Source organism: Electrona antarctica, assembly GCF_951216825.1.
Source record: "Electrona antarctica genome assembly, chromosome: 1".
Classification (NCBI taxonomy): domain Eukaryota; kingdom Metazoa; phylum Chordata; class Actinopteri; order Myctophiformes; family Myctophidae; genus Electrona; species Electrona antarctica.
Window position 1 is genome coordinate 50,365,725 of NC_136806.1, and position 19,864 is coordinate 50,385,588.

The following is a 19,864-nucleotide window of genomic DNA, read 5'->3' on the forward strand; positions in this document are numbered from 1 at the left end:
GAAGTATACAGTACTAAAGGGCCTAAGTGGTTAAGTAGACACAGCAGAGGTGAAGGGCAGAGGAAGTGGACAGGACTTGAAAATAAAGGCTCCCTAAACAAACAATTCTGATGACCATCCCACCGGAGTGTGTGTGTGTGTGTTAAGAGAGGTATACATTACAGGGGGCTTTAAACCTTGTGGCTTTCACACCAAATACAAAAGGAAGCACAGCTGTGAATATATAGGACTGTCACTTTGACATGGACACCAATTTTCTCACAGGCCACGATTACATTCTTTATTTCATCTTCTCTTATTTACAAATGCACCGTAACAAACAACAACTCACTTTTCAATTAAGTTATAATATCTCTTGCTCTTTTCAAACATGGCAACAGCAGAAGATTGACAGTGATCTTCTTCACACGGCCTCTTCTTCAGTTTTGTAAAGTGCATCAGAACAATGAGACCTCGCAGAATAATAAAGGATGATGAGTTCAATATCGTATCGGTTGAAGGTTGGGCTACTGGCCAAGTGAGGCTTACAACAATAATCTCGCAGCAACAGCCCACAGTTAAAAACAAAAGAAGACAAAACATTATTTTGGACAATTCAGTCAATGTCATTACTAAACACAATAATAGGATTTTGTTTTTTATAGGCCACTGAAAATGAAACAATTCAAATTTTACGTTTGTTACACACTGATGAGACCTCAAGCAGACATTTTTGGAACATTTTGATGAATGAATTAACATACTGACGTACTAAAGGCGTTCATACATGGAGAGCAGATGAATGACACGTCTCTATGCAGTGCCCTATAGCCTGCACAGGACACTGTTGGATGGATGGGGGGGGGGGGGGGGGGGGTTCTAAATGTAGCTCTATTGAGACCTTATGCATTCAAGACAATGTGCACATTTTATTTAAGTGTAACATTGAAGTAGGGCTTCAGTAGAGCTGAATGATGCTCCAGCACGTACTGACAACAACACAAATAGAAAAAGATTGAGATACAGTTCATGAATACCCGCATACACAGAGACAAAAGCTCGTTAAGACATAAAGTGTGGACAAACTGGAAAACTGACATATAAAGTTCCATCACCTCCAGAGGGCTGGAGCTGGGGTAGAGCGAGGCATTTTGAACACAGGAATAAGCGTAGCACCGGGGATTTTGGAGACAGCAGCGGGGGACTCTGGGCTTGCAGTCTTGGCGGCTTTGCTTCGGGCTGCAGATATGACGGCCGTGCGGATGGTCTTGGCTGTGGCGGAAGATGGACTGTGGGCAGCGCGAGGCTGGGACGGGGCCTGACACTCAGAGTTCGGGGCTACTCGTTTGGACACACGGAGGGGGCTCCCTCGGATGAAGGACGGCTGGGGACTGCCCGGTACCTTCGGTGGCACCGCTCTGTCTGAGGTCCTACGGGTCCGGGTGGATTCTCCGGGAGTCTGCAGCTCGCCTGCCGCCTGCGTCCTCTCCCTGGCACTGTTGCTTCGTTTGACCTCTGGCTGTACGCCGACGGGCCGTGCGATGGGAGAGGAACGCATGGATACGGTGCGAGGAGAGGCCAGGCGGGTGGGGCGAGGTGAGGCGGGTGGGTCGGGTGGGGCTTGGATTCTGTTTGTGGGCTCTGTTATGGAGCGAACCCTAGGAATGCCTGTGCTACTGGAAGGCCCTGTGCGCGAAACAAGGCCTCTCTTGGCTCCTACTCCACTACGCACGGGTGTCTTGGCGGTCCCAGAATCCCCCTTTGGCGACATCGAGACCACCCCCTCTCTAAAGTCAGCGTCCCTCTCTTTCCTCCACTTAGAGCAGAGGCTGGGTGTGGGTCGCGGTAGTGGAGATGTCGAACGTGACAAGGCATCATATGATCGTAGGCCTTTCACCAGAGTGTGGCACTCCAGTGTCTCACCCACACGAGTATAAGACGCATCTTTCTCCCGCTCTGCATTCGGAAGTTCGGGGTACTCCTGCGCTCGCTGTGGGCTCAGCTCTGGCAGACTGGAAGGCATCCAGTTCTCCACGGGCGTGCAGGCCGACTGCACGTCTGTCTGCCTTGTTAGCCCTCCTTCAGGCACAAGGCTCAATTGGAGAGCGCTAGGTTTAGCAGCAGGCTGGCTCGGTTCCTCTTCGTCCTCTGGCCGCATATGTGTACCAGCTGGACCATCTGTGACCATGAAGGATTCTGCCCGACTCTCTGAGGACTGGCGAGCTGAAGACACAGCCCTGGCATCGCAACGAGAGAGTATTCCCGTGATATGAACGGAGTTCGGTGCAGACTCGTTAACTGAAGTGTCTTTGGACTTGTTTTGTGGCCAGTGAGTAGTGTCTGATACAGGCTGGCCAAACATGTGTCTGAGAGCAGAGTTCTGGCTTTTAACACCCAGGGTAGTAGTATCAGTGACAGTGCTGGTACAAGAACTGGATGAAGGTTCAGTGGTCATTACAGTACTCTGTGTATGTGGGATTTGAGTCACTTCATATTTAGGTCTGTGTGTTTGCGTAGTAGCCACTTCACACTGACTTTGCGAAACATACGATATTCTGTCGGGCCTCTGTTGTGTGACCTTGAAGCAAAGGCCATGCTGACTCTGAGATGGACTAACTTCAGCAATGTGTGAGGCCTGTACCGCCTCCACATTCTGTCCGTCCGCATGGCATTGCTTGGCCTGCATCCTGCCATCAGTGGGGGGAGCTTCCCTCTCGCTCAGCGGGGAAGTACAAATCCCAGGAGCCGCGTGATGGTCAGGGACATCACTCGCGTTACTTGACGTGGGACTGCTGCCCAGCTCTGGGAAGTTCCTAAGGGTGGAGGAATTGTGCAGGGCGCTGGATGAACTCTGCAGGTGGGCGGTGTAGTTCATGAGGTGATGGGAGTGCCTGCGGTGCTCAGAGCTCCTCAGGCTCCGTCGGCTCCAGGTGTGGCTCAGGTTCCGCTCTAGTAGTCTCTCCAGGTCGTCCGGGCTCTCGTCGCCGCGAGGCCCCCTGCTGACCGGCCTCAGGCCAAGCTCCAGCCCCGTGCACACGGACACGGAACGGCGCTTCTCCCCAATCTCCCGCTCGCGCTCAAGCCGCTTCCGTTCCTTCAGCTCCCGCTCTGCGTTCTCCTGTGGCACACACGGATTAAAGCAAAATAAAACCTCAAGACTGAAAATGTTTGTATGACCAAGTCCTAATGCACACACGCACACACACACACACACACACACACACACACACACACACACACACACACACACACACACACACACACACACACACACACACACACACACACACACACACACACACACACACACACACACACACACACACACACACACACACACACACACACACACACACACACACACACACACACACACACACACACACACACACACACACACACACACACACACCTAAACAATTACCACAATATTTAAAATTATATTAGTATAATATATAGTATGTATTACTGTTCCTGCTGTTCTACATATTGCCAACCAGGGGAATAAATCACAGATTGAGGCTTTAACTTTTGCCTTTATGTGAAATTTACAGAGACTGTAAATATTTTATGGAAGATTCTTCTGAACATAGTGCTAGTTTGACCACTTCAAATGCTCTAATCTTAAAATAATAACCGGAAATAGAGCCTATCTAGGAGCTATCTAAGCTATTTTTGCTGGGCAACACGCTTCCATAGAAGACATGCCAGCTTGATTCTATGGAATCCAAATGACTGAAATCAGTTGTGGCGACTGAGATCTTTTGGGGGCTTTTCTGTCTTTATTGATAGTATCAAGTGAAGATAGACAGGAAAGAGGGAGAAGGGGAGACATGCAGCAAAGGTCGTCATGAACGGGACTGGAACACGCGACACACTGTCAGGCCAAAGCCTATGTGACCCAGATAACTTTAATCCATGGGAATTTACAGGAAGGGCATTATTTGACTATGTGCCTCAGGACAATCTGTATCTTTCAATCAAACATTTGCATCCATCTCACGGGTCTGACCTGGACAGCTCTTTGGAAACGGTGGCAGAAGGAATGGAAGACGCGGCAAGCCTCCTCCAGTTTGAAAGTGTCGTCCTCGCAGAAGAACTCCACCAGAGCCTGACTGGACATCCTCATGCCCTCCACTTCATCTTCTGCCTCCTTCAGCCGCTCTTCTGCCATCTGAGCACAAAGGGAAATCACAAAGCATTTGATCCAATTCTTAGCATAGCAGGGATTGTAATAGCTACTGCCATTTTTGCTATTGCTTGCATCTCTTCCTCGCTCTTTCCCCTCAGACACAGTCAAGGCAGATGGCCCACCCTAGAGCCTGGGTCTAGGGTTTCTTCCAGTTTAGGGGGAGGGTATGTTTTGTTGAGTAAAGTGTCTTGAGACAAATTGTTTTTATTTGACACAGTCTATAATACATTTGAACTGAATTGAAATTCTTAACTCCGGTCCTGCAGGGAGACCAGAGTACTTCTGGTTTTCCATCCTACCAGGAAGTTGATTTCCTTATCATACTAGCTGTCTACTCAGGAAGTGGTGGGACCTGGCACACCAGCTGAACACAATTGGTAGAACAGAGGACATGCAGTAAAATAAAGTTTCCTGGTGAACCAAACTGTAGACTTACAACACTGCAAATCCTGCCGTGAGGGTCCAAACAACATATTAGCCAATCCACAACATATAGCCAATTGGCTATTAACATACAGCCAATCCACAAGCTTACAATGTGTCACAGTGTCGCTATGTGACGCGATGTGAGCCATTTCCATTACTTTTTTTAAATGTTTGAAAATGTATTAACATCTTTCAACATGGAAACTATTATGACGATTATGCAAAATGACTGCGATTGTCTCAAATAATCGCGATTAGGCGATTACGTAATAATTGTGACAGCTCTAGTTGTGGGTCAGTAGACAGTGTATTTATCCTACCTCCAGGAAGGGCAGTGTCTGCCGCTGGATCTCTGCATCCGTCTGGGTGTTGACACTGAGGGCCAGCAGTCTGCTCTGTAACCTAGACAGGTCCTCCAACACAGACTCTTCACACAACCTGCGGAGAACAAGAATGGACACAATCCTTTGACTATGTTTCCACGTCTTGGTTCTGCAACATCTCAACATTTAGACTTGAGGCCGATTCTAAAAATGCCTTCTGAACCCTGACCCGTTTTCTGAAAAACTTCAAATATTCATTCAAAGATTACAAAAGAAATATGTTGCATTGTACATAGCAACAACTAACCGAAAAATGGGTTCCCGTCTTGAAAGGGAAAATGGGTTAAGACTAAGCTTCTAACCTCCCAAAACAAACTAATTCAACTACTTCTCGGCCTGGGGCCCATGACCCACCTCCTTTCAACACATTTTGCTAGCCTAGGTTGACTCCAGCTGGAGGACAGAAATATGCAATTTAAAATGGGATTGACAATAGTGTTTTTACATTTTGTGATGACATTGAATTTTGTCACGTTTATGAATTGAATACATAGGACCCAAATGGAAACAAGACTGCAAGGACCTTTTTTGGTGCCATCTTTTGTGTTTGAGTGTTCGACTGTTACGGTTTCACATTTCTGTCTAATAAAGTAATCAATCAATCAATCAATCATTCAATCAATCAATAACTACATTGCTGTCAGGTGGAAACCTCATATGTACAAAACGGTTACTCATTTCAGGAAAAGAAAAAATAAAGTGTTCCAATGGGTCATATGTAGTTATTTATAGTCTTAAGCTCTTGTTAATACTTTTCATTTATTTATAAAACCACAGACACTTAATAACCACTCTCACTTTAAAAACCTTTCTAAAATGGCCTATCTACAAGCTCATAAGTCGAGTGGCGATGCGTTGTCATAGTACAGTGACACTGTAGTATGACACAGTAGGGCATTCATGTATGAAAAACATAAAAAGTTGAAAAAGTTTGATAGTAGGTTTCTGCCCGACAGTGATGATGTTAAACCACGTGCCATTAGCATTTCTAATACTGTATATCTTGTTTGGGGGGGGGGGGGGGGGGGGGTTTATGTGCCGAAAGCAAGCGTCTGCAGTTCGCAGTTTTAGCACCCTGTTCTGATTTCTAGAGCATGGAAGAAAGGTAATAGAAACAGCACGCCAACTCTCCAGCAGAGATAGAACACTGGCTCCGATTATCAATGCAGTCATGACCCACTTTCATGCGGCCAGATTCCTATTGCTAACAGCTGGACATAAAGCACCGATAGAGAGACTCAACAGAGCTACGTTGTGATGTTGTGTTTTTACAGTCAGCGTGTACCGACGCTATCGAGTAATGCCCTGGGTTCTCAACGTCAGGTTGGGAACCAGGGGCTCCAAACGGACCCTTGTGGGGTTTTGAACTCCGGACTTTTACTTGTAACATAACATCTACATTGCCGTATTGATAATTTTACTCAATAAAAAATGTGAGTACTGGCCTGGGCCATGGCTCAGTGGTCCAGGCACCTTGGCTGGTAATCCAGTCTGGCAGTGTGCCGTGGGTTCGACTCCCGATCCCGACGGCCTTTACTGCATGTCTTCCCCCATCTCTCGCAGGCTACGAGAGAACGAGTCTCGCTTTTATTGGGAAGGTATTATTCTTCCGGTTTGAGGGAAAGGAAGTTCCAGATTGAGGGTTCCGGGCTGATGACTACAAAACATTGACTACAACATGACGTAACGATATCATCCGCTCCCGACCGGATCATAAACCCGAAAAGGAATGCTGCCCAGGCTGCCACTGATCAGATCCATGTTTTAAAGGAATGCTGCCCAGGCTGCCACTGATCAGATCCATGTTTTAAAGGAATGCTGCCCAGGCTGCCACTGATCAGATCCATGTTTAAAGGAATGCTGCCCAGGCTACCACTGATCAGATCCATGTTTAAAGGAATGCTGCCCAGGCTACCACTGATCAGATCCATGTTTAAAGGAATGCTGCCCAGGCTGCCACTGATCAGATCCATGTTTAAAGGAATGCTGCCCAGGCTACCACTGATCAGATCCATGTTTTAAAGGAATGCTGCCCAGGCTGCCACTGATCAGATCCATGTTTAAAGGAATGCTGCCCAGGCTGCCACTGATCAGATCCATGTTTAAAGGAATGCTGCCCAGGCTGCCACTGATCAGATCCATGTTTAAAGGAATGCTGCCCAGGCTGCCACTGATCAGATCCATGTTTAAAGGAATGCTGCCCAGGCTGCCACTGATCAGATCCATGTTTTAAAGGAATGCTGCCCAGGCTACCACTGATCAGATCCATGTTTTAAAGGAATGCTGCCCAGGCTGCCACTGATCAGATCCATGTTTAAAGGAATGCTGCCCAGTCTGCCACTGATCAGATCCATGTTTAAAGGAATGCTGCCCAGGCTGCCACTGATCAGATCCATGTTTAAAGGAATGCTGCCCAGGCTACCACTGATCAGATCCATGTTTAAAGGAATGCTGCCCAGGCTGCCACTGATCAGATCCATGTTTAAAGGAATGCTGCCCAGGCTGCCACTGATCAGATCCATGTTTAAAGGAATGCTGCCCAGGCTGCCACTGATCAGATCCATGTTTAAAGGAATGCTGCCCAGGCTGCCACTGATCAGATCCATGTTTAAAGGAATGCTGCCCAGGCTGCCACTGATCAGATCCATGTTTAAAGGAATGCTGCCCAGGCTACCACTGATCAGATCCATGTTTAAAGGAATGCTGCCCAGGCTACCACTGATCAGATCCATGTTTAAAGGAATGCTGCCCAGGCTACCACTGATCAGATCCATGTTTAAAGGAATGCTGCCCAGGCTGCCACTGATCAGATCCATGTTTTAAAGGAATGCTGCCCAGGCTACCACTGATCAGATCCATGTTTAAAGGAATGCTGCCCAGGCTGCCACTGATCAGATCCATGTTTTGGGAAAAGACTGACCTGGAGGCGGAGCCGACGTGGCCCAGTTGGCTGGGGAAGGACAGCAAGCTCTGGTCCCGTTTCACCGCTTCCTGCGGACGACGAGACAAATGATTATTCCAGCAATTGTTTCAAAAAGAAGCAAGCGAGTCATTTTCTGATGATGCTGATGGAACTCCTTTGGACTGTGGGACAGTGTGGCTACTCTTCTCTAAATAAACAAAAAACATTTGGCACAATAAAGAGTAAAAGACTAGTATTGAAAACAAAAACTGAACGGATAGTCATTATATAAAACAAAGCTGTAAAATGTATTGTTGAAATAAAACAGCAGATAAATAGTAGCTTTTACTGAATATATATTTGGAAAGGGAGGTGAAATGAATAGCTCCCTAGGCTTCTTATTCAATGTATTTATGTTAACAAAAGTGTGTGTGTGTGTGTGTGTGTGTGTGTGTGTGTGTGTGTGTGTGTGTGTGTGTGTGTGTGTGTGTGTGTGTGTGTGTGTGTGTGTGTGTGTGTGTGTGTGTGTGTGTGTTATTGTTTCTTTCATGCAGCACCTGCTCAGTGTCTTCTTCTCACAACCAAAGTTCTTACCATGGCCACAAAATGCAGCAGGTTCATGCCAGGCTTGTTGGCCTTGGTGTCGGCCAGCTTGAGCAGCGAGTTGATTCGGAACCCGGCAGCGTTGCCCGAGTATCCACCCTGCGAGGTCAAGCACAGGGTCAGTCTCTTACCGTCTCACAACATCGTGACGCATTTAAACAAAACAGCGTTACGAAAAAACCCAGGTGCACGGTCTTGAGTGACGCTCTCGAACCCCCACCCGGACTCCTGCGCGCCACGGGTCATTGCGCACAAATAAAGGAACCGTTTCTCCTTTTATCCTTTAACACATTAAGACCAGGAAAATGTCTGTGTCCTTTTAGATTTTAGATAAAAAAGCTCGTAGATCTGATATTTTTGAAACATTTTGAACATTTGTGGAAATCTTTAAATACAGGTATATATATTTTTAAAGCGAACATTTTTAACTCAAATCATTGCTTCTGGAGATCCCTGAAACAAGATCTTTTCAGATGGGGGTCCGCAACCAAATACATATAATGTTGGGTGTCCTTGACATGAAAAAGTTTGAGAACCACTTAAGCAGTGGTGTAATGGTGGTACGGTATTTTAATGACATCACTTACACACGCCTACATGTGCACAGAACAGCTGATATAGTGTATGAGAATCAACTCATGACAAATTAATTAACACAATCCTGCCCAGCCCTCTAGGTGAGATCGAGGCGCCAGTGCCAGAGAAAAGCGGAAATAAGCATAGAAGAAGAATCACTTCCGCCCAAGCCGGAAGTGATGTAGTCTGGATCTGTAGTCTAGCAAGGGGCCTAGGTGGTGGCCGATCGCCCTGGAGCAGCATCATGATATTTTTAAATCAAATCTCGTGTTTCTCGTGGATGGCTAAAATGGTATTAAAGCCGGGATTAAACGATCGTGTTTCAGGTTTCACTGCCGTGTTTTAAGTTACCTTTGAAGAGCCACTGCACTGACCGCTGAGTTGCTTGTCATGAAAATCCACTTTAAAACGGTGTAATCGCTTGTCGTAGTGTTCAAACGTATTCCAAAGTGCCGACCACAACAACAGGACGGAGCAGGAAGCACTCCACCCCCACCATTGTAATGAATTGGGACTCAATTTCCCATAATTCAAACGACCATAAAACAACAGTAACACCGTTCCGTACCTGCGCGTGAAAAACAATACTGGGCCCACGGCGTGGTAACCCGTGCTACAACCAAAACACCACTGACGATAAGGGACTACAGTACATGCCCCCATGTACTGTAGTCCCTTATCGTCAGTGGGTATTTCCCGGTATTATGATAACAACTCTATTTGAAGATTATAAATGATAAAACTAAACAATTAGAGGCATACTCACAGCATTCATGTAGTTCCCTGCCTTCAGCACCAAGCGGAGGATGGAGTGTAACTCTGGACAGCTCAGCAGTTCTGGGAATGACGAGCAATAATACTGTATATCAGTGTTTTTGTGCAATTGTGGATGAGGTCATTCACTGGACTAAGGCAGTAGCAGTCATGGATGAGGTCATTCACTGGACTAAGGCAGTAGCAGTCATGGATGAGGTCATTCACTGGACTAAGGCAGTAGCAGAAACACAAATGTATAACTGTGTGAAATCAGAATAGGAGTGAAAGGAAATGTTTTATTGTCGAATAATGGACCCGAGAAGAAGCATAATACAGACTGAACAAAAGTTCCCAAATAGAAACAGAAAAAGACCTTCCGGTGAAATAAGACGACAACTAGCTTAGAGCACTGGTTCTCAAACAGTGGGTCGGGCCGCAGACACTTTTTGGTTTCCTACATGTTTGTAACTTGTAACTAATTTCAAAAAACATTTTCAAAAAACATTCCCAAAAAAGCAAAAATTTCCATGAATTAAAAACACAATTCTGTGATTTATTTTCCAGTAATTCCATGAAGAAATAAAAGAAAAATCTAAGAAATTTGAAAGCAAATCTTTAAGAAGTAGTGAAAATAGCCGATCTACAAGCTCACAAACGCGGTGTGACAAGCTTGAAGGCTGCACTCAAAACCAGTGTAAAACAGAAACTGTATCATTACAGACGAACCCTTTCAAAATCTTTGAAGAAGATTCATTTTCTAAATTATAGCAGCTCACAATGCGTTGAGATGCAAAGCATTGGGACGTTGTAGACCTGCTATTTGCATAGTTCAATAGGGGAAGTGTTTAAGTCATACAGGTGTCGTGTTTACACATTATAGCGCCCCCTGCAGTTACTTTACCTCGGGCCGCCTCCCTCAGACATCTGGCCGCCACACACAGAGAGGTCACGGCGGGGTCAAACTCCTGCTGCAGGATCATGGTGTCCAGACGCAGACGGAAACTAGACGTGGAGAGAGAGAGAGTGAGAGACAGACAGAGAGGGTGATCAAATCATCTCTAATAAGAACACAAGTGAGAATGAAACAAAAAACAAGGAATCTGCCTTTAGCTCTCTCACACACACACACACACACACACACACACACACACACACACACACACACACACACACACACACACACACACACACACACACACACACACACACACACACACACACACACACACACACACACACACACACACACACACACACACACACACACACACACACACACACACACACACACACACACACACACACACACACACAAAAGTAAAATGGCTGCATTAAACCCTTAGTAAAAATGGTCCGAAAACCATTGTTTGGGAAACACTACGGTGACCTGGTTGGAACGTACCTGGGGACCTCCACTAGCAGCAGCATGAAGAGGTCGGGCTGTCCCAGACTTCCACGTAGCCCCTTGAACCTCCGGAGACGGGACTCCTGATACACACACACACACACAATAAGCAACCATCTGGAATGCAGCGCAGAAGAAATACCCCAAAACCCAACATGTCGTTAGCAGTCACTTATAATATCGTTCACCAAAGTCCCTCGTCAGGAAACACTCAGACATCGGGCGGGATGGCGTAATGGTAAACTCTTGATCATGCTAATGGAGACCAGGTGTTCGGTAGGGCGGGGGGTTGGTCAGTGTCGTTGCTGTAATGAAGGGCGTTACTCCCCCCCCAGTTACTTGAGTCAAAGTATAGATAGGTACTTATTGGGCAAAGAAACATTCACTCAAGTTGATCTGGCAAATTTGGACTTGAGTTATAGTACTGGAGCTAGCCCTCGCTTTTAAATTCAAGTGTTCAAATTAAATTAAATTAAATTAAATGATTACTATATTTACCCAGGGTATCTGGGCTAAGCTCAAGAACTTGTTTCCAGCCAGGCCCTGCTCATAGAACATTTCATCGTAGTGGTTCAATGCCTTGTTCAAGGGCACTTCAGCGGTGGTAATTTTAACGTGTCGGACCACTGATTCGAACTGGCGACCTTCCGGTATCAAGACCGCTCCGCAATCCGTTCGGCCACCGCTGCCACATACTCAAGTGTTCAAAAGCACATGCTTTTAGAAATACTTAAGTATAATTCAGAGTCAGACATTTTCCAGAATATTTTCAATATATCAATAATATTAATAGTGAAAATAGCAGATCTACAACCTCAAGCTTGTGAGCTCGCAGATAAAGTATTTTCATTATATTTGAATACCTATGATGCTAAAAACGTGTATACACATCTTCTCTAATCAAACCGGGATGTGCCTTCACTGCCTTGGACGAGTATACACATTCCTTTTTAATGATATAAAACAGAATAGCTGTAATCCATTTTTGGACAGCTCCCGTTGCCTGGCAACGCCTTGTTCAGAGCACCCGGACATGTTTCGCACATGCACGCAGCCGTTCACTTCCTTGTTTAGTAAATGTACTTAATTACAAGTGTCAGACCAGACATAAAGCAACATTTACCTCCTCCACGTCAGGCAGCATCTTGCAGAGCTCTGTGAGCTTCTCGGCCCCATAGCGCTCACTGGCCCCCTGCCTGATGTCCTCCACTATCTCCTTAGCAGCGCTGTGGAAAAAAACACACCCATCTTTAGCATGACCACATCGCCTTTAAACACGCAATGAGACGGGAGCTGGACAGCATCAATGACTCTAGAACAGAGGGGTTTCCCAACACATCTCAGCTTGAGACCCAAAAGAGAGATTGGGTGCGTGTGTTGTTCCCACTAGGACCCACAAACATACACAAACATGTTACATACAAAAATGAAGCACCCATTTTCAAAAAACTTAAAAGCCGATCTAAAAGCTCACAATGCACCTCGATAGGACACGCTGTGAGCTTATACATCTGCTATTTGCACTACTTCTAAAAAATAAACACATTTATGGGTCCAACTATAATAGCCCAACATTAGTCACCAACATCAGTATCTGCACGACAATGCCACCAACAGGCTGAATAGGTGAAACAACTTGCGTATGAATTAAAATTCTGATGGGTAGAATCCACTTTGTTTGCATTCATTCATGTGCTTTTGAAACGTAATTCACCATGGAGTGGATGCCTGGATGGAGTTCATTCAATCACAGAAGCAACGGATGAACATTATGACTCATTTCTACCAAAAGCTGACTAGACGAGCAGTGGTGGAAAAAGTACTCGCATGGAAAAGTATCAATACCGCATGCAGAAATACTGCTGTTACAAGTAAATGTCCAGAATTCAAAATGTACCTCAGCAAAAGTACAAAAGTATTAGCATCAATATGTACTTAAAGTACCAAAAGTAAAAGTACTCATTGTTCAGAATGTCCCAGATAAAGTTTTCAAATGTATTGATTGATTTATTAACAGTTTGCAGAATTACAGTACATTTCATTTACAACTCATATAATAAATATTAAATAATCTTTTGAAAATGGCAGTTCTACAAGCTGATGCGACGCATTGTGAGCTTGTAGACCGGCTATTTTCAAATGTATATATGGCAACTAGTAACTAAACTTTTCAAATAAATGTCGTGGAGTAAGAGTACATTTTTTGGATCCGAGATGTAGTGGCTAGTGGAGTAGAAGTATTGGAAGTTGAAAATACTCAAGTAAAGTACAAATACTTCTAAATTGTACTTAAGTAAATTAACTTACTTTACACTACTGTCAACAAGGTGAGCAGCATTGACTTTGTTCAACTATCCTGCATACATACACACACACACACACACACACACACATACCCCTTATCAATCTTGACTGTTAGGGTAGAGGGAGTTTTGACGCCACACTGGCGACTCACTGTGGCGTCTGTACTGAACAAACACACACACGGGATGTCAAGGTGTCATTGGAGAGCAGAGGACAGACATGAGAGCTGCCCCTGAACGTTTGAACTCTTGTCTTGCTTCACATGTGTCCACCATGCCAGCCCAACTCCCACACAGACACACTTGCTCTCCTCTGCCAAATCACTCAGCCTATCTTAGGTAGTCATACCCCACTTTTGTGTGTTACACTAAAAGTTTCCTTTAATCTACACCCAACCCCCCTCCCCCCCACACTCACACTCACCATGGACTCAACTCATCACTCACCTCACTATTCTAATGTTAACTCTGAAGGGATCGACATCAAAAGTGCAGTTAAGAATGAGTAACTCCGTTCTTTCATTTTCACAGGCACTCAAAGAGAGCGGTGGTTTTCTTTTGTCCTTTCCGTGTTTAAAAAAAAAAACAACATTCTGAATTCAATAACTGCCCATAGCAGAAACATGACAGTAATGAGAAGGTAGGAAACAGAAGGGAGAACATGGTGTCTGCCAAAATAAGAGGAGGAGGGGGGGGGGAAAGGACTTTGTTGAAGCTGCACCCTTATTTCAGAAGTGGGGCGGTCTCTGTGCTGCCCGGTCACACAGACACATGGCAAATACGCTCCTCTTGATGACGGGACCAGTGTTTTGTGTATAGAAGCAGCTCATCTCACATAATGGCTTTACTTCTTACAAGTCTTGACAAATCTAGTTTAGAGAGGCCCGCTCTTCAATTAGTATAGTGCACAATTGAACCACCTCTACACGAGCAAGACACGACAACATACCGGCTCTGCAGGGCTTTGCCTCGCTTCCCTCTCTCTCTTTCATCATATCATAAATGTAGATATTATCTACAAAGCCAACATCAGTCATTCTGCCATAAATAAAGTAATATGAGATGACACATTAACTACTTTTCACCCTGTCGACCCAATGTTGACCATATATAGCAGCGAAAACCTTTCACAAATATTCACCATTTAATTTCAAAGTTTTCAACAACGTATCACATTGGAATGAAACACGCCGTGAGCTTGCAGATGTGTGCCATTTACGAATAGCCAAAGTCTAAAATAGGGCTTAAGTGCTTCAAAATGTGCCTGATTTCCTGATTACTTAGCCACTCATTAATGAGAAAGCGAAGCCCCTGTTTGAACCAGGCAAACATCCTAAAGCCAGTGGCTTTTAAGAGGGGATGAATATGACAAGTCTCCAGCAGGGTTGTCTCTCCACAGGGGGTTCAGCTTTTACACAGCAGGTGACAACTCTGACCCTTAGGGATGACCGTCTACACTATACAGCCTAAACGTTGCCCCTCACCCATCAACCTTCCTTCAAGATCCCCAGCCTCGCAGCCAAGGGTGAAAACTCCCTCCACTTGCTGTCTCCCTCCTCGGACCCCGAACATCACAAACATCAGACAACCCATCGCTTAATGGGTCTTCACACTTGACACTCACTCACACACGTCGTTGACAGAAGCCGTACTCCAGTGTCCAGCTCAAAGTGTGAAGTGTCGTTAGTTTTCCCCTGGGCACGGTTCTACACACTTCTGTTTCCTGCTCTTAAAACTAATGGCACGCCTGATTGATGCATATGACCTCCAGCAAGCGCAAACCCAAAAAGTCCATATGGTCGCAATTACTTTGTCTAGAAAGAGACACAGAATCACGCACGGTGTAACAGATAGTCCGTCAAGACGAGATGCTTACGTTTTGAACTGACGCAGGAATATCCCGACGTTCATACTGCGCTTGGCGTCCAACAGGCAGATCTGTGAGAACAAAACAAAACAAAAGACAGAAACAAGTCAAACGCTTTGATCATTAGGACCCCCCACCCAGGGCTCCTTGAAGGATTTCAAGGGGGTCTTTTTTATTTTTATTGAAAAATAAACACACATCTTCTCTTGTGGGGGTCCATGGCAGAAGATATTTTCTATTTTCAAACGGCTGGCCTGTGGCCAAATACATATCAATGTGTGGTGGGTCCTTGAGAACCTCTGCAACAGGACAATAGAGTCTACGTTTTACAACCACGTCTAAAAAGGTCCCAAAATGAGACAAAGCACCGTGTGTGGTGCCATGCGGTGCGCCCTCTGACCTGCTCTGTGCCGGTGCTCTCTAGGGGGGAGCCGCAGTGCAGCAGGACGGAGCGCCGCCTCAGACTGCCGGAGCCGTCCGCAGGCCGGGCATCCCGCTGGCAGAACATCTCGTCCAGGGAGTGCAGGTCGATGGGGAACTCGTCCTCCCCCGTCACCGCTCCACTCCACACACTCTTCCGCCCCTCCACCTTAGTTACAGTTTACACAATTTAGGCATTCAGCAGACATTCTTCTTCAGAGCCACTTACAATAAGCAAGGTAAATAAAACACATGTGTACAATGCAGAGAGAGCAGTGTAGCATCTGTCGTCAATGCTATAACATTACGTACATTGAAACTCTAGAATAGCAGTTAAACAGTATACCTGGCATCTGTCTAAATAACACGCCATCTAAATTACATCCTTAACATTTTGAGGTCAAGAAAAACCAAACCTAAGAAACAAAATATATGAGAACGAGTGACCAAGATAAAGTCTGCACACTGTGCACAGTAGGTATATATGTTGGTCAGTCGCTACTCGCTAGCATCCATTGGGGAGAGAAGGTGGCAGGAGGGCTGGGGGTTACCTTCTCTTTGGGGATGCGCTCCCAGTTCAGCTTCCTCAGCCGGCTCCGGCGGGCGATGTCCGCACGGTCAAAAGGCGAGGATGGCGATGACGGAGGGGGCGGCGGTGGAGGGGGAGGCGGCGGAGGTGGCGGAGGAGGAGGTGGCGGGGGCCTGGTGGTTTCGGCCGGGGCGGGCGGCATATCCATGGCAGTCACTTCCACAGCGGCGGGGAAAGCAGGTGGAGGAGGGTCGACGGCGACGGCAGGCGGCGTTCCATGAAAGGCGCGGGACGGCTCCTTGCCGGACACGCTCAGGTTGATAAGCATAGAGGGGGTCAGTCAGGTTGACGGGCTTTAGAGCTGTGGCATGGAGGCTAATCCCCGTGTGCCAACAGTCTCTGCTCAGCCAAGGATGCCCTCTCTACCACAGTGTGGTCCAGTTCAAAGGTCAATCAGTCGGTCCGGCTCTTAGACTAAGGAGAAGGGAAAAAAACAGTGAAATAAATAACCTTAGACCACATTATTGAACACAAACAAACATCTTGGGAGTTTCTTGTTGCAACCATTTCTGTTTTTCTTTTCTTTCAGCTAAAAGGTGATGACCTCAGCTAAATATTCCATAATTAGCCAGCGAGCTAATTGTGACACCTGGCCTGTAAGTCCTTTCATTAGCGTGGCTTCAGCAGCCAGTTGGAGCTGAACGTAACCTCGGGTTCAACTTTCAGTGGAAGTTCAAGGCGTCTTTGGGAAAGTACTAGCTGTGAGATGAACCCTCTCTCTCTCTCTCTCCTTCATTGGCTGTTTGAACAGCTTGTTCCATCCTGTTCGGTTTCACCCTACTGCATGCGTGCACAGCACACACACACACACACACACCTCCACCACATGCATGCCTTCTTCTTCCTTCTAATTAGACTGAAATGAAGACATCTGAAGCAAGGGGACACACAGGTAACCACAGGACTGAGAAGGGGGCTACAGGTTTGGCTGCGTAAAAATCCTGGAAAGTATTTGAAGTACTTTGTCACACTCACAGCTGACATTCTGGCCATGGCCATGAAAGAGTGAAAACAGACCCAGTGACATTAGTTGGAGATCCATTTCATTTAGCACCTACAGTAAATTAACATTAACTTCACTCTGGCACAAATGAACACCTCATAGTGTTTGTGTGGCAGAAAGTCTGTTTTCTGTGTGCCAGCTTGAAGTTAACTGTTACTGTACAAGAGTTTCCCACACTACACACTACACACTACACAGTACACACTACACAGTACACACTACACAGTAACACCTAAATAAATTAAACACAGAGAAATGATGTTCTTAGGCTATCATCAGCAGTGTTTATGACAAATCAAAATGTCTAAAATGTCTGTTTTGTCCTTGTGGGAGGTCAGTCACCTCTGATCAAATAAACAAAACAAATCTAAGAGCATTATTGTACACACTTGCACCAGCAAGTTTTGGGATGGATTAGTCTATCTCTATGCAATTACAAATGACTCATAGGACTCAAGTGTCTGCTTCTAAAGGAAAAAGCCTCCAATCATTAACATGGTTGTAGTCTAGATTGAGCCCAGAACTCCATAATAGCGTGACAGTCGTGACTAGTAAGAAGAGCACTTTACCACTTTTGAGTTGACACAATTGATTGCCAAATTGTTCCAGTGAGTGAGTGGCCAACCAACCACCACCACATGAGTGCACAACGAAATCCATCAAGCCACCGTTCATCGAGTTCAACGTGGTTCAATGGTAGGATTTTGTTTTGTTTCAATAAGACCTATACAAGTTATAATTCATAATTTCAAACATGTTATTTGCCAAGTGTCAGTGTAACAAGTCCCTCCCTATAGTAGATAAAATAGATAGCCTATGTGATTTACAAAACCTGTCACAGGTTTGATGTTTAACGAGCCCAACCTTAATTTAAGCTATGCCTATTTGCGGTTTTAATAAGTAAAACAAAGCGATGTATCATCTTTAGTTTAGATTTACAAACGACTTGACACAATAATGCCACAATCCAGACCAAACAATTGCCAGAATACTTACTTGAGCGCCTCCGCGAGTACAGTTCCACAATATCCACACAGTGAGTTATCTCCACAAATATCCAACATAGATGAATTAGGCTACAGCCTTTCACTCCACAAATATTAAACTATAAACTTCACGCAATATAAATGTAAATTGCTACGTTGAGTGAGTTTATGTCCGTGCGCTACTGAGGTCCTTTCTCTGAGTACTAAAACTCAACTCTCGGGAAACTTTCCAAAGCTTTCCAGGAACGCGCAGGCAGGCGCGCTCCCGCGGCCAGATCAGACTAGTCTAAAGTGTCCTCCCAGTTTTCCCATGATGGTGGATGGAATGGATTGATGGTGGGAATGGCATTCCATCAGTGGTGGAAAAAGTACTCAAATGTTGTACTTAAGTAAAAGTATCAATACTGCAATGTAGAAATACACAGTAAAGAAGGCTAAATGAAGTAAAGAGCTACTTCATGCAACCCAATTAAATAATCATAATGCAATTAGCCCATCTAAAATTTTCTTTTTCTTATAGAAATAAACAAAATTGGCTGAAGTTTAATTCTCTGAGAGAATGAATGAAACAAAGCATTTAATAGAAGAAAGGGGTAAGTGGAATGTAGCCAAGACAATGAAGACATTAAAAATTATCTTACTTTTACTCTTTTACATTTGGCCCAAAGGTAAAAGAGCCGAAGTAAAAGTACATCTCCATAAATAGTGAAAATGAATAGTATGTTGCTGTAAAACTAGGCTAAGTCCTAAGTAGGCTAGCCTACAATTGATTCAAACATTTTCTAAATGTTTTTTAAATGTAACCGAGTACTTAGTGAGTACTTTGCACCTTTATTGGGTGAAAGTGCATAGACTATATGAGTAGCTACAATCAGTCACTTTAAAACCCCCCAAATTAATGGGAAAACCTGTGAGAGAGAGCCATATTTATAGACTGTGCAGAACAATGTCTGTCACGTCCAGATAAGATTATGAGATGAAAGCCTGTCTTCTGCAGCAGGAGCATATTGACAACCTGATAAGTGTCTATTTCAGAGGAGTCACCTGAGAGGGATGGAGGGGGGGGGGGGGTCCGGGTTGTGATCCTTGAGTGCAGAGGGGTTTGATCAGACTGAAAATAATATACGAGAGAGAGAGAGAGAGAGAGAGTGCAGATGGCTGTCAGAAATTATGTCCACATTTCTCCTCATTTCTCCAGGATCCGCCTGGAAGAAAGAGAGACATGAAGAAGCTAGAAGTCCCATATGGAGTGCTGAAATGGCCGCGGCTGAGCTGTTGACACGCGGGGGTGTAGAGTCCTAACACGGGCCCTTTCATCCCAAGTGCTGGAGCGCTTCTGGCCCACCACATCACCTGGTGCACCCCATGGGACCATGCAGGTATAGCTCAGGTAACTAACCCCCTCTCCCATGGCCCGCTGACAAGTGCTAGTCAGCACCTCTCTGGCTTTGGAACAGTAATTAGGGGGTTAGGA

At 45.4% G+C, this 19,864-nt stretch overlaps 1 protein-coding gene across 1 annotated transcript; it reads right to left on the bottom strand.

The window, feature by feature from the left end:
- Positions 1-266: 266 nt before the first annotated feature.
- fhdc2 (FH2 domain containing 2) lies at positions 267-18,672 on the bottom strand. The gene is made up of 13 exons (XM_079507678.1): positions 18,401-18,672; positions 16,364-16,815; positions 15,793-15,981; positions 15,402-15,463; positions 12,346-12,448; positions 11,220-11,305; positions 10,719-10,819; positions 9,828-9,898; positions 8,477-8,584; positions 7,901-7,971; positions 4,918-5,035; positions 3,992-4,153; positions 267-3,097 (listed from the first exon to the last, which is right to left on the bottom strand). The coding sequence occupies exons 2-13, from the start codon at positions 16,667-16,669 to the stop codon at positions 1,091-1,093; spliced, it is 3,384 nt and encodes a 1,127-aa protein (XP_079363804.1). The 5' UTR covers positions 16,670-16,815; positions 18,401-18,672; the 3' UTR covers positions 267-1,090.
- Between the last annotated feature and the right edge of the window lie 1,192 nt (positions 18,673-19,864).

Excerpts from the sequence above, each read along its gene's own strand:
- fhdc2 (XM_079507678.1), bottom strand. The coding sequence starts at position 16,669 with ATGCTTATCAACCTGAGCGTGTCCGGCAAGGAGCCGTCCCGCGCCTTT. Across the intron at positions 11,306-12,345 it reads TGCTGCCTGACGTGGAGGAG|GAGTCCCGTCTCCGGAGGTT; the intron begins GTAAATGTTGCT and ends TGTGTGTATCAG. Across the intron at positions 10,820-11,219 it reads CTGCTAGTGGAGGTCCCCAG|TTTCCGTCTGCGTCTGGACA; the intron begins GTACGTTCCAAC and ends CTCCACGTCTAG.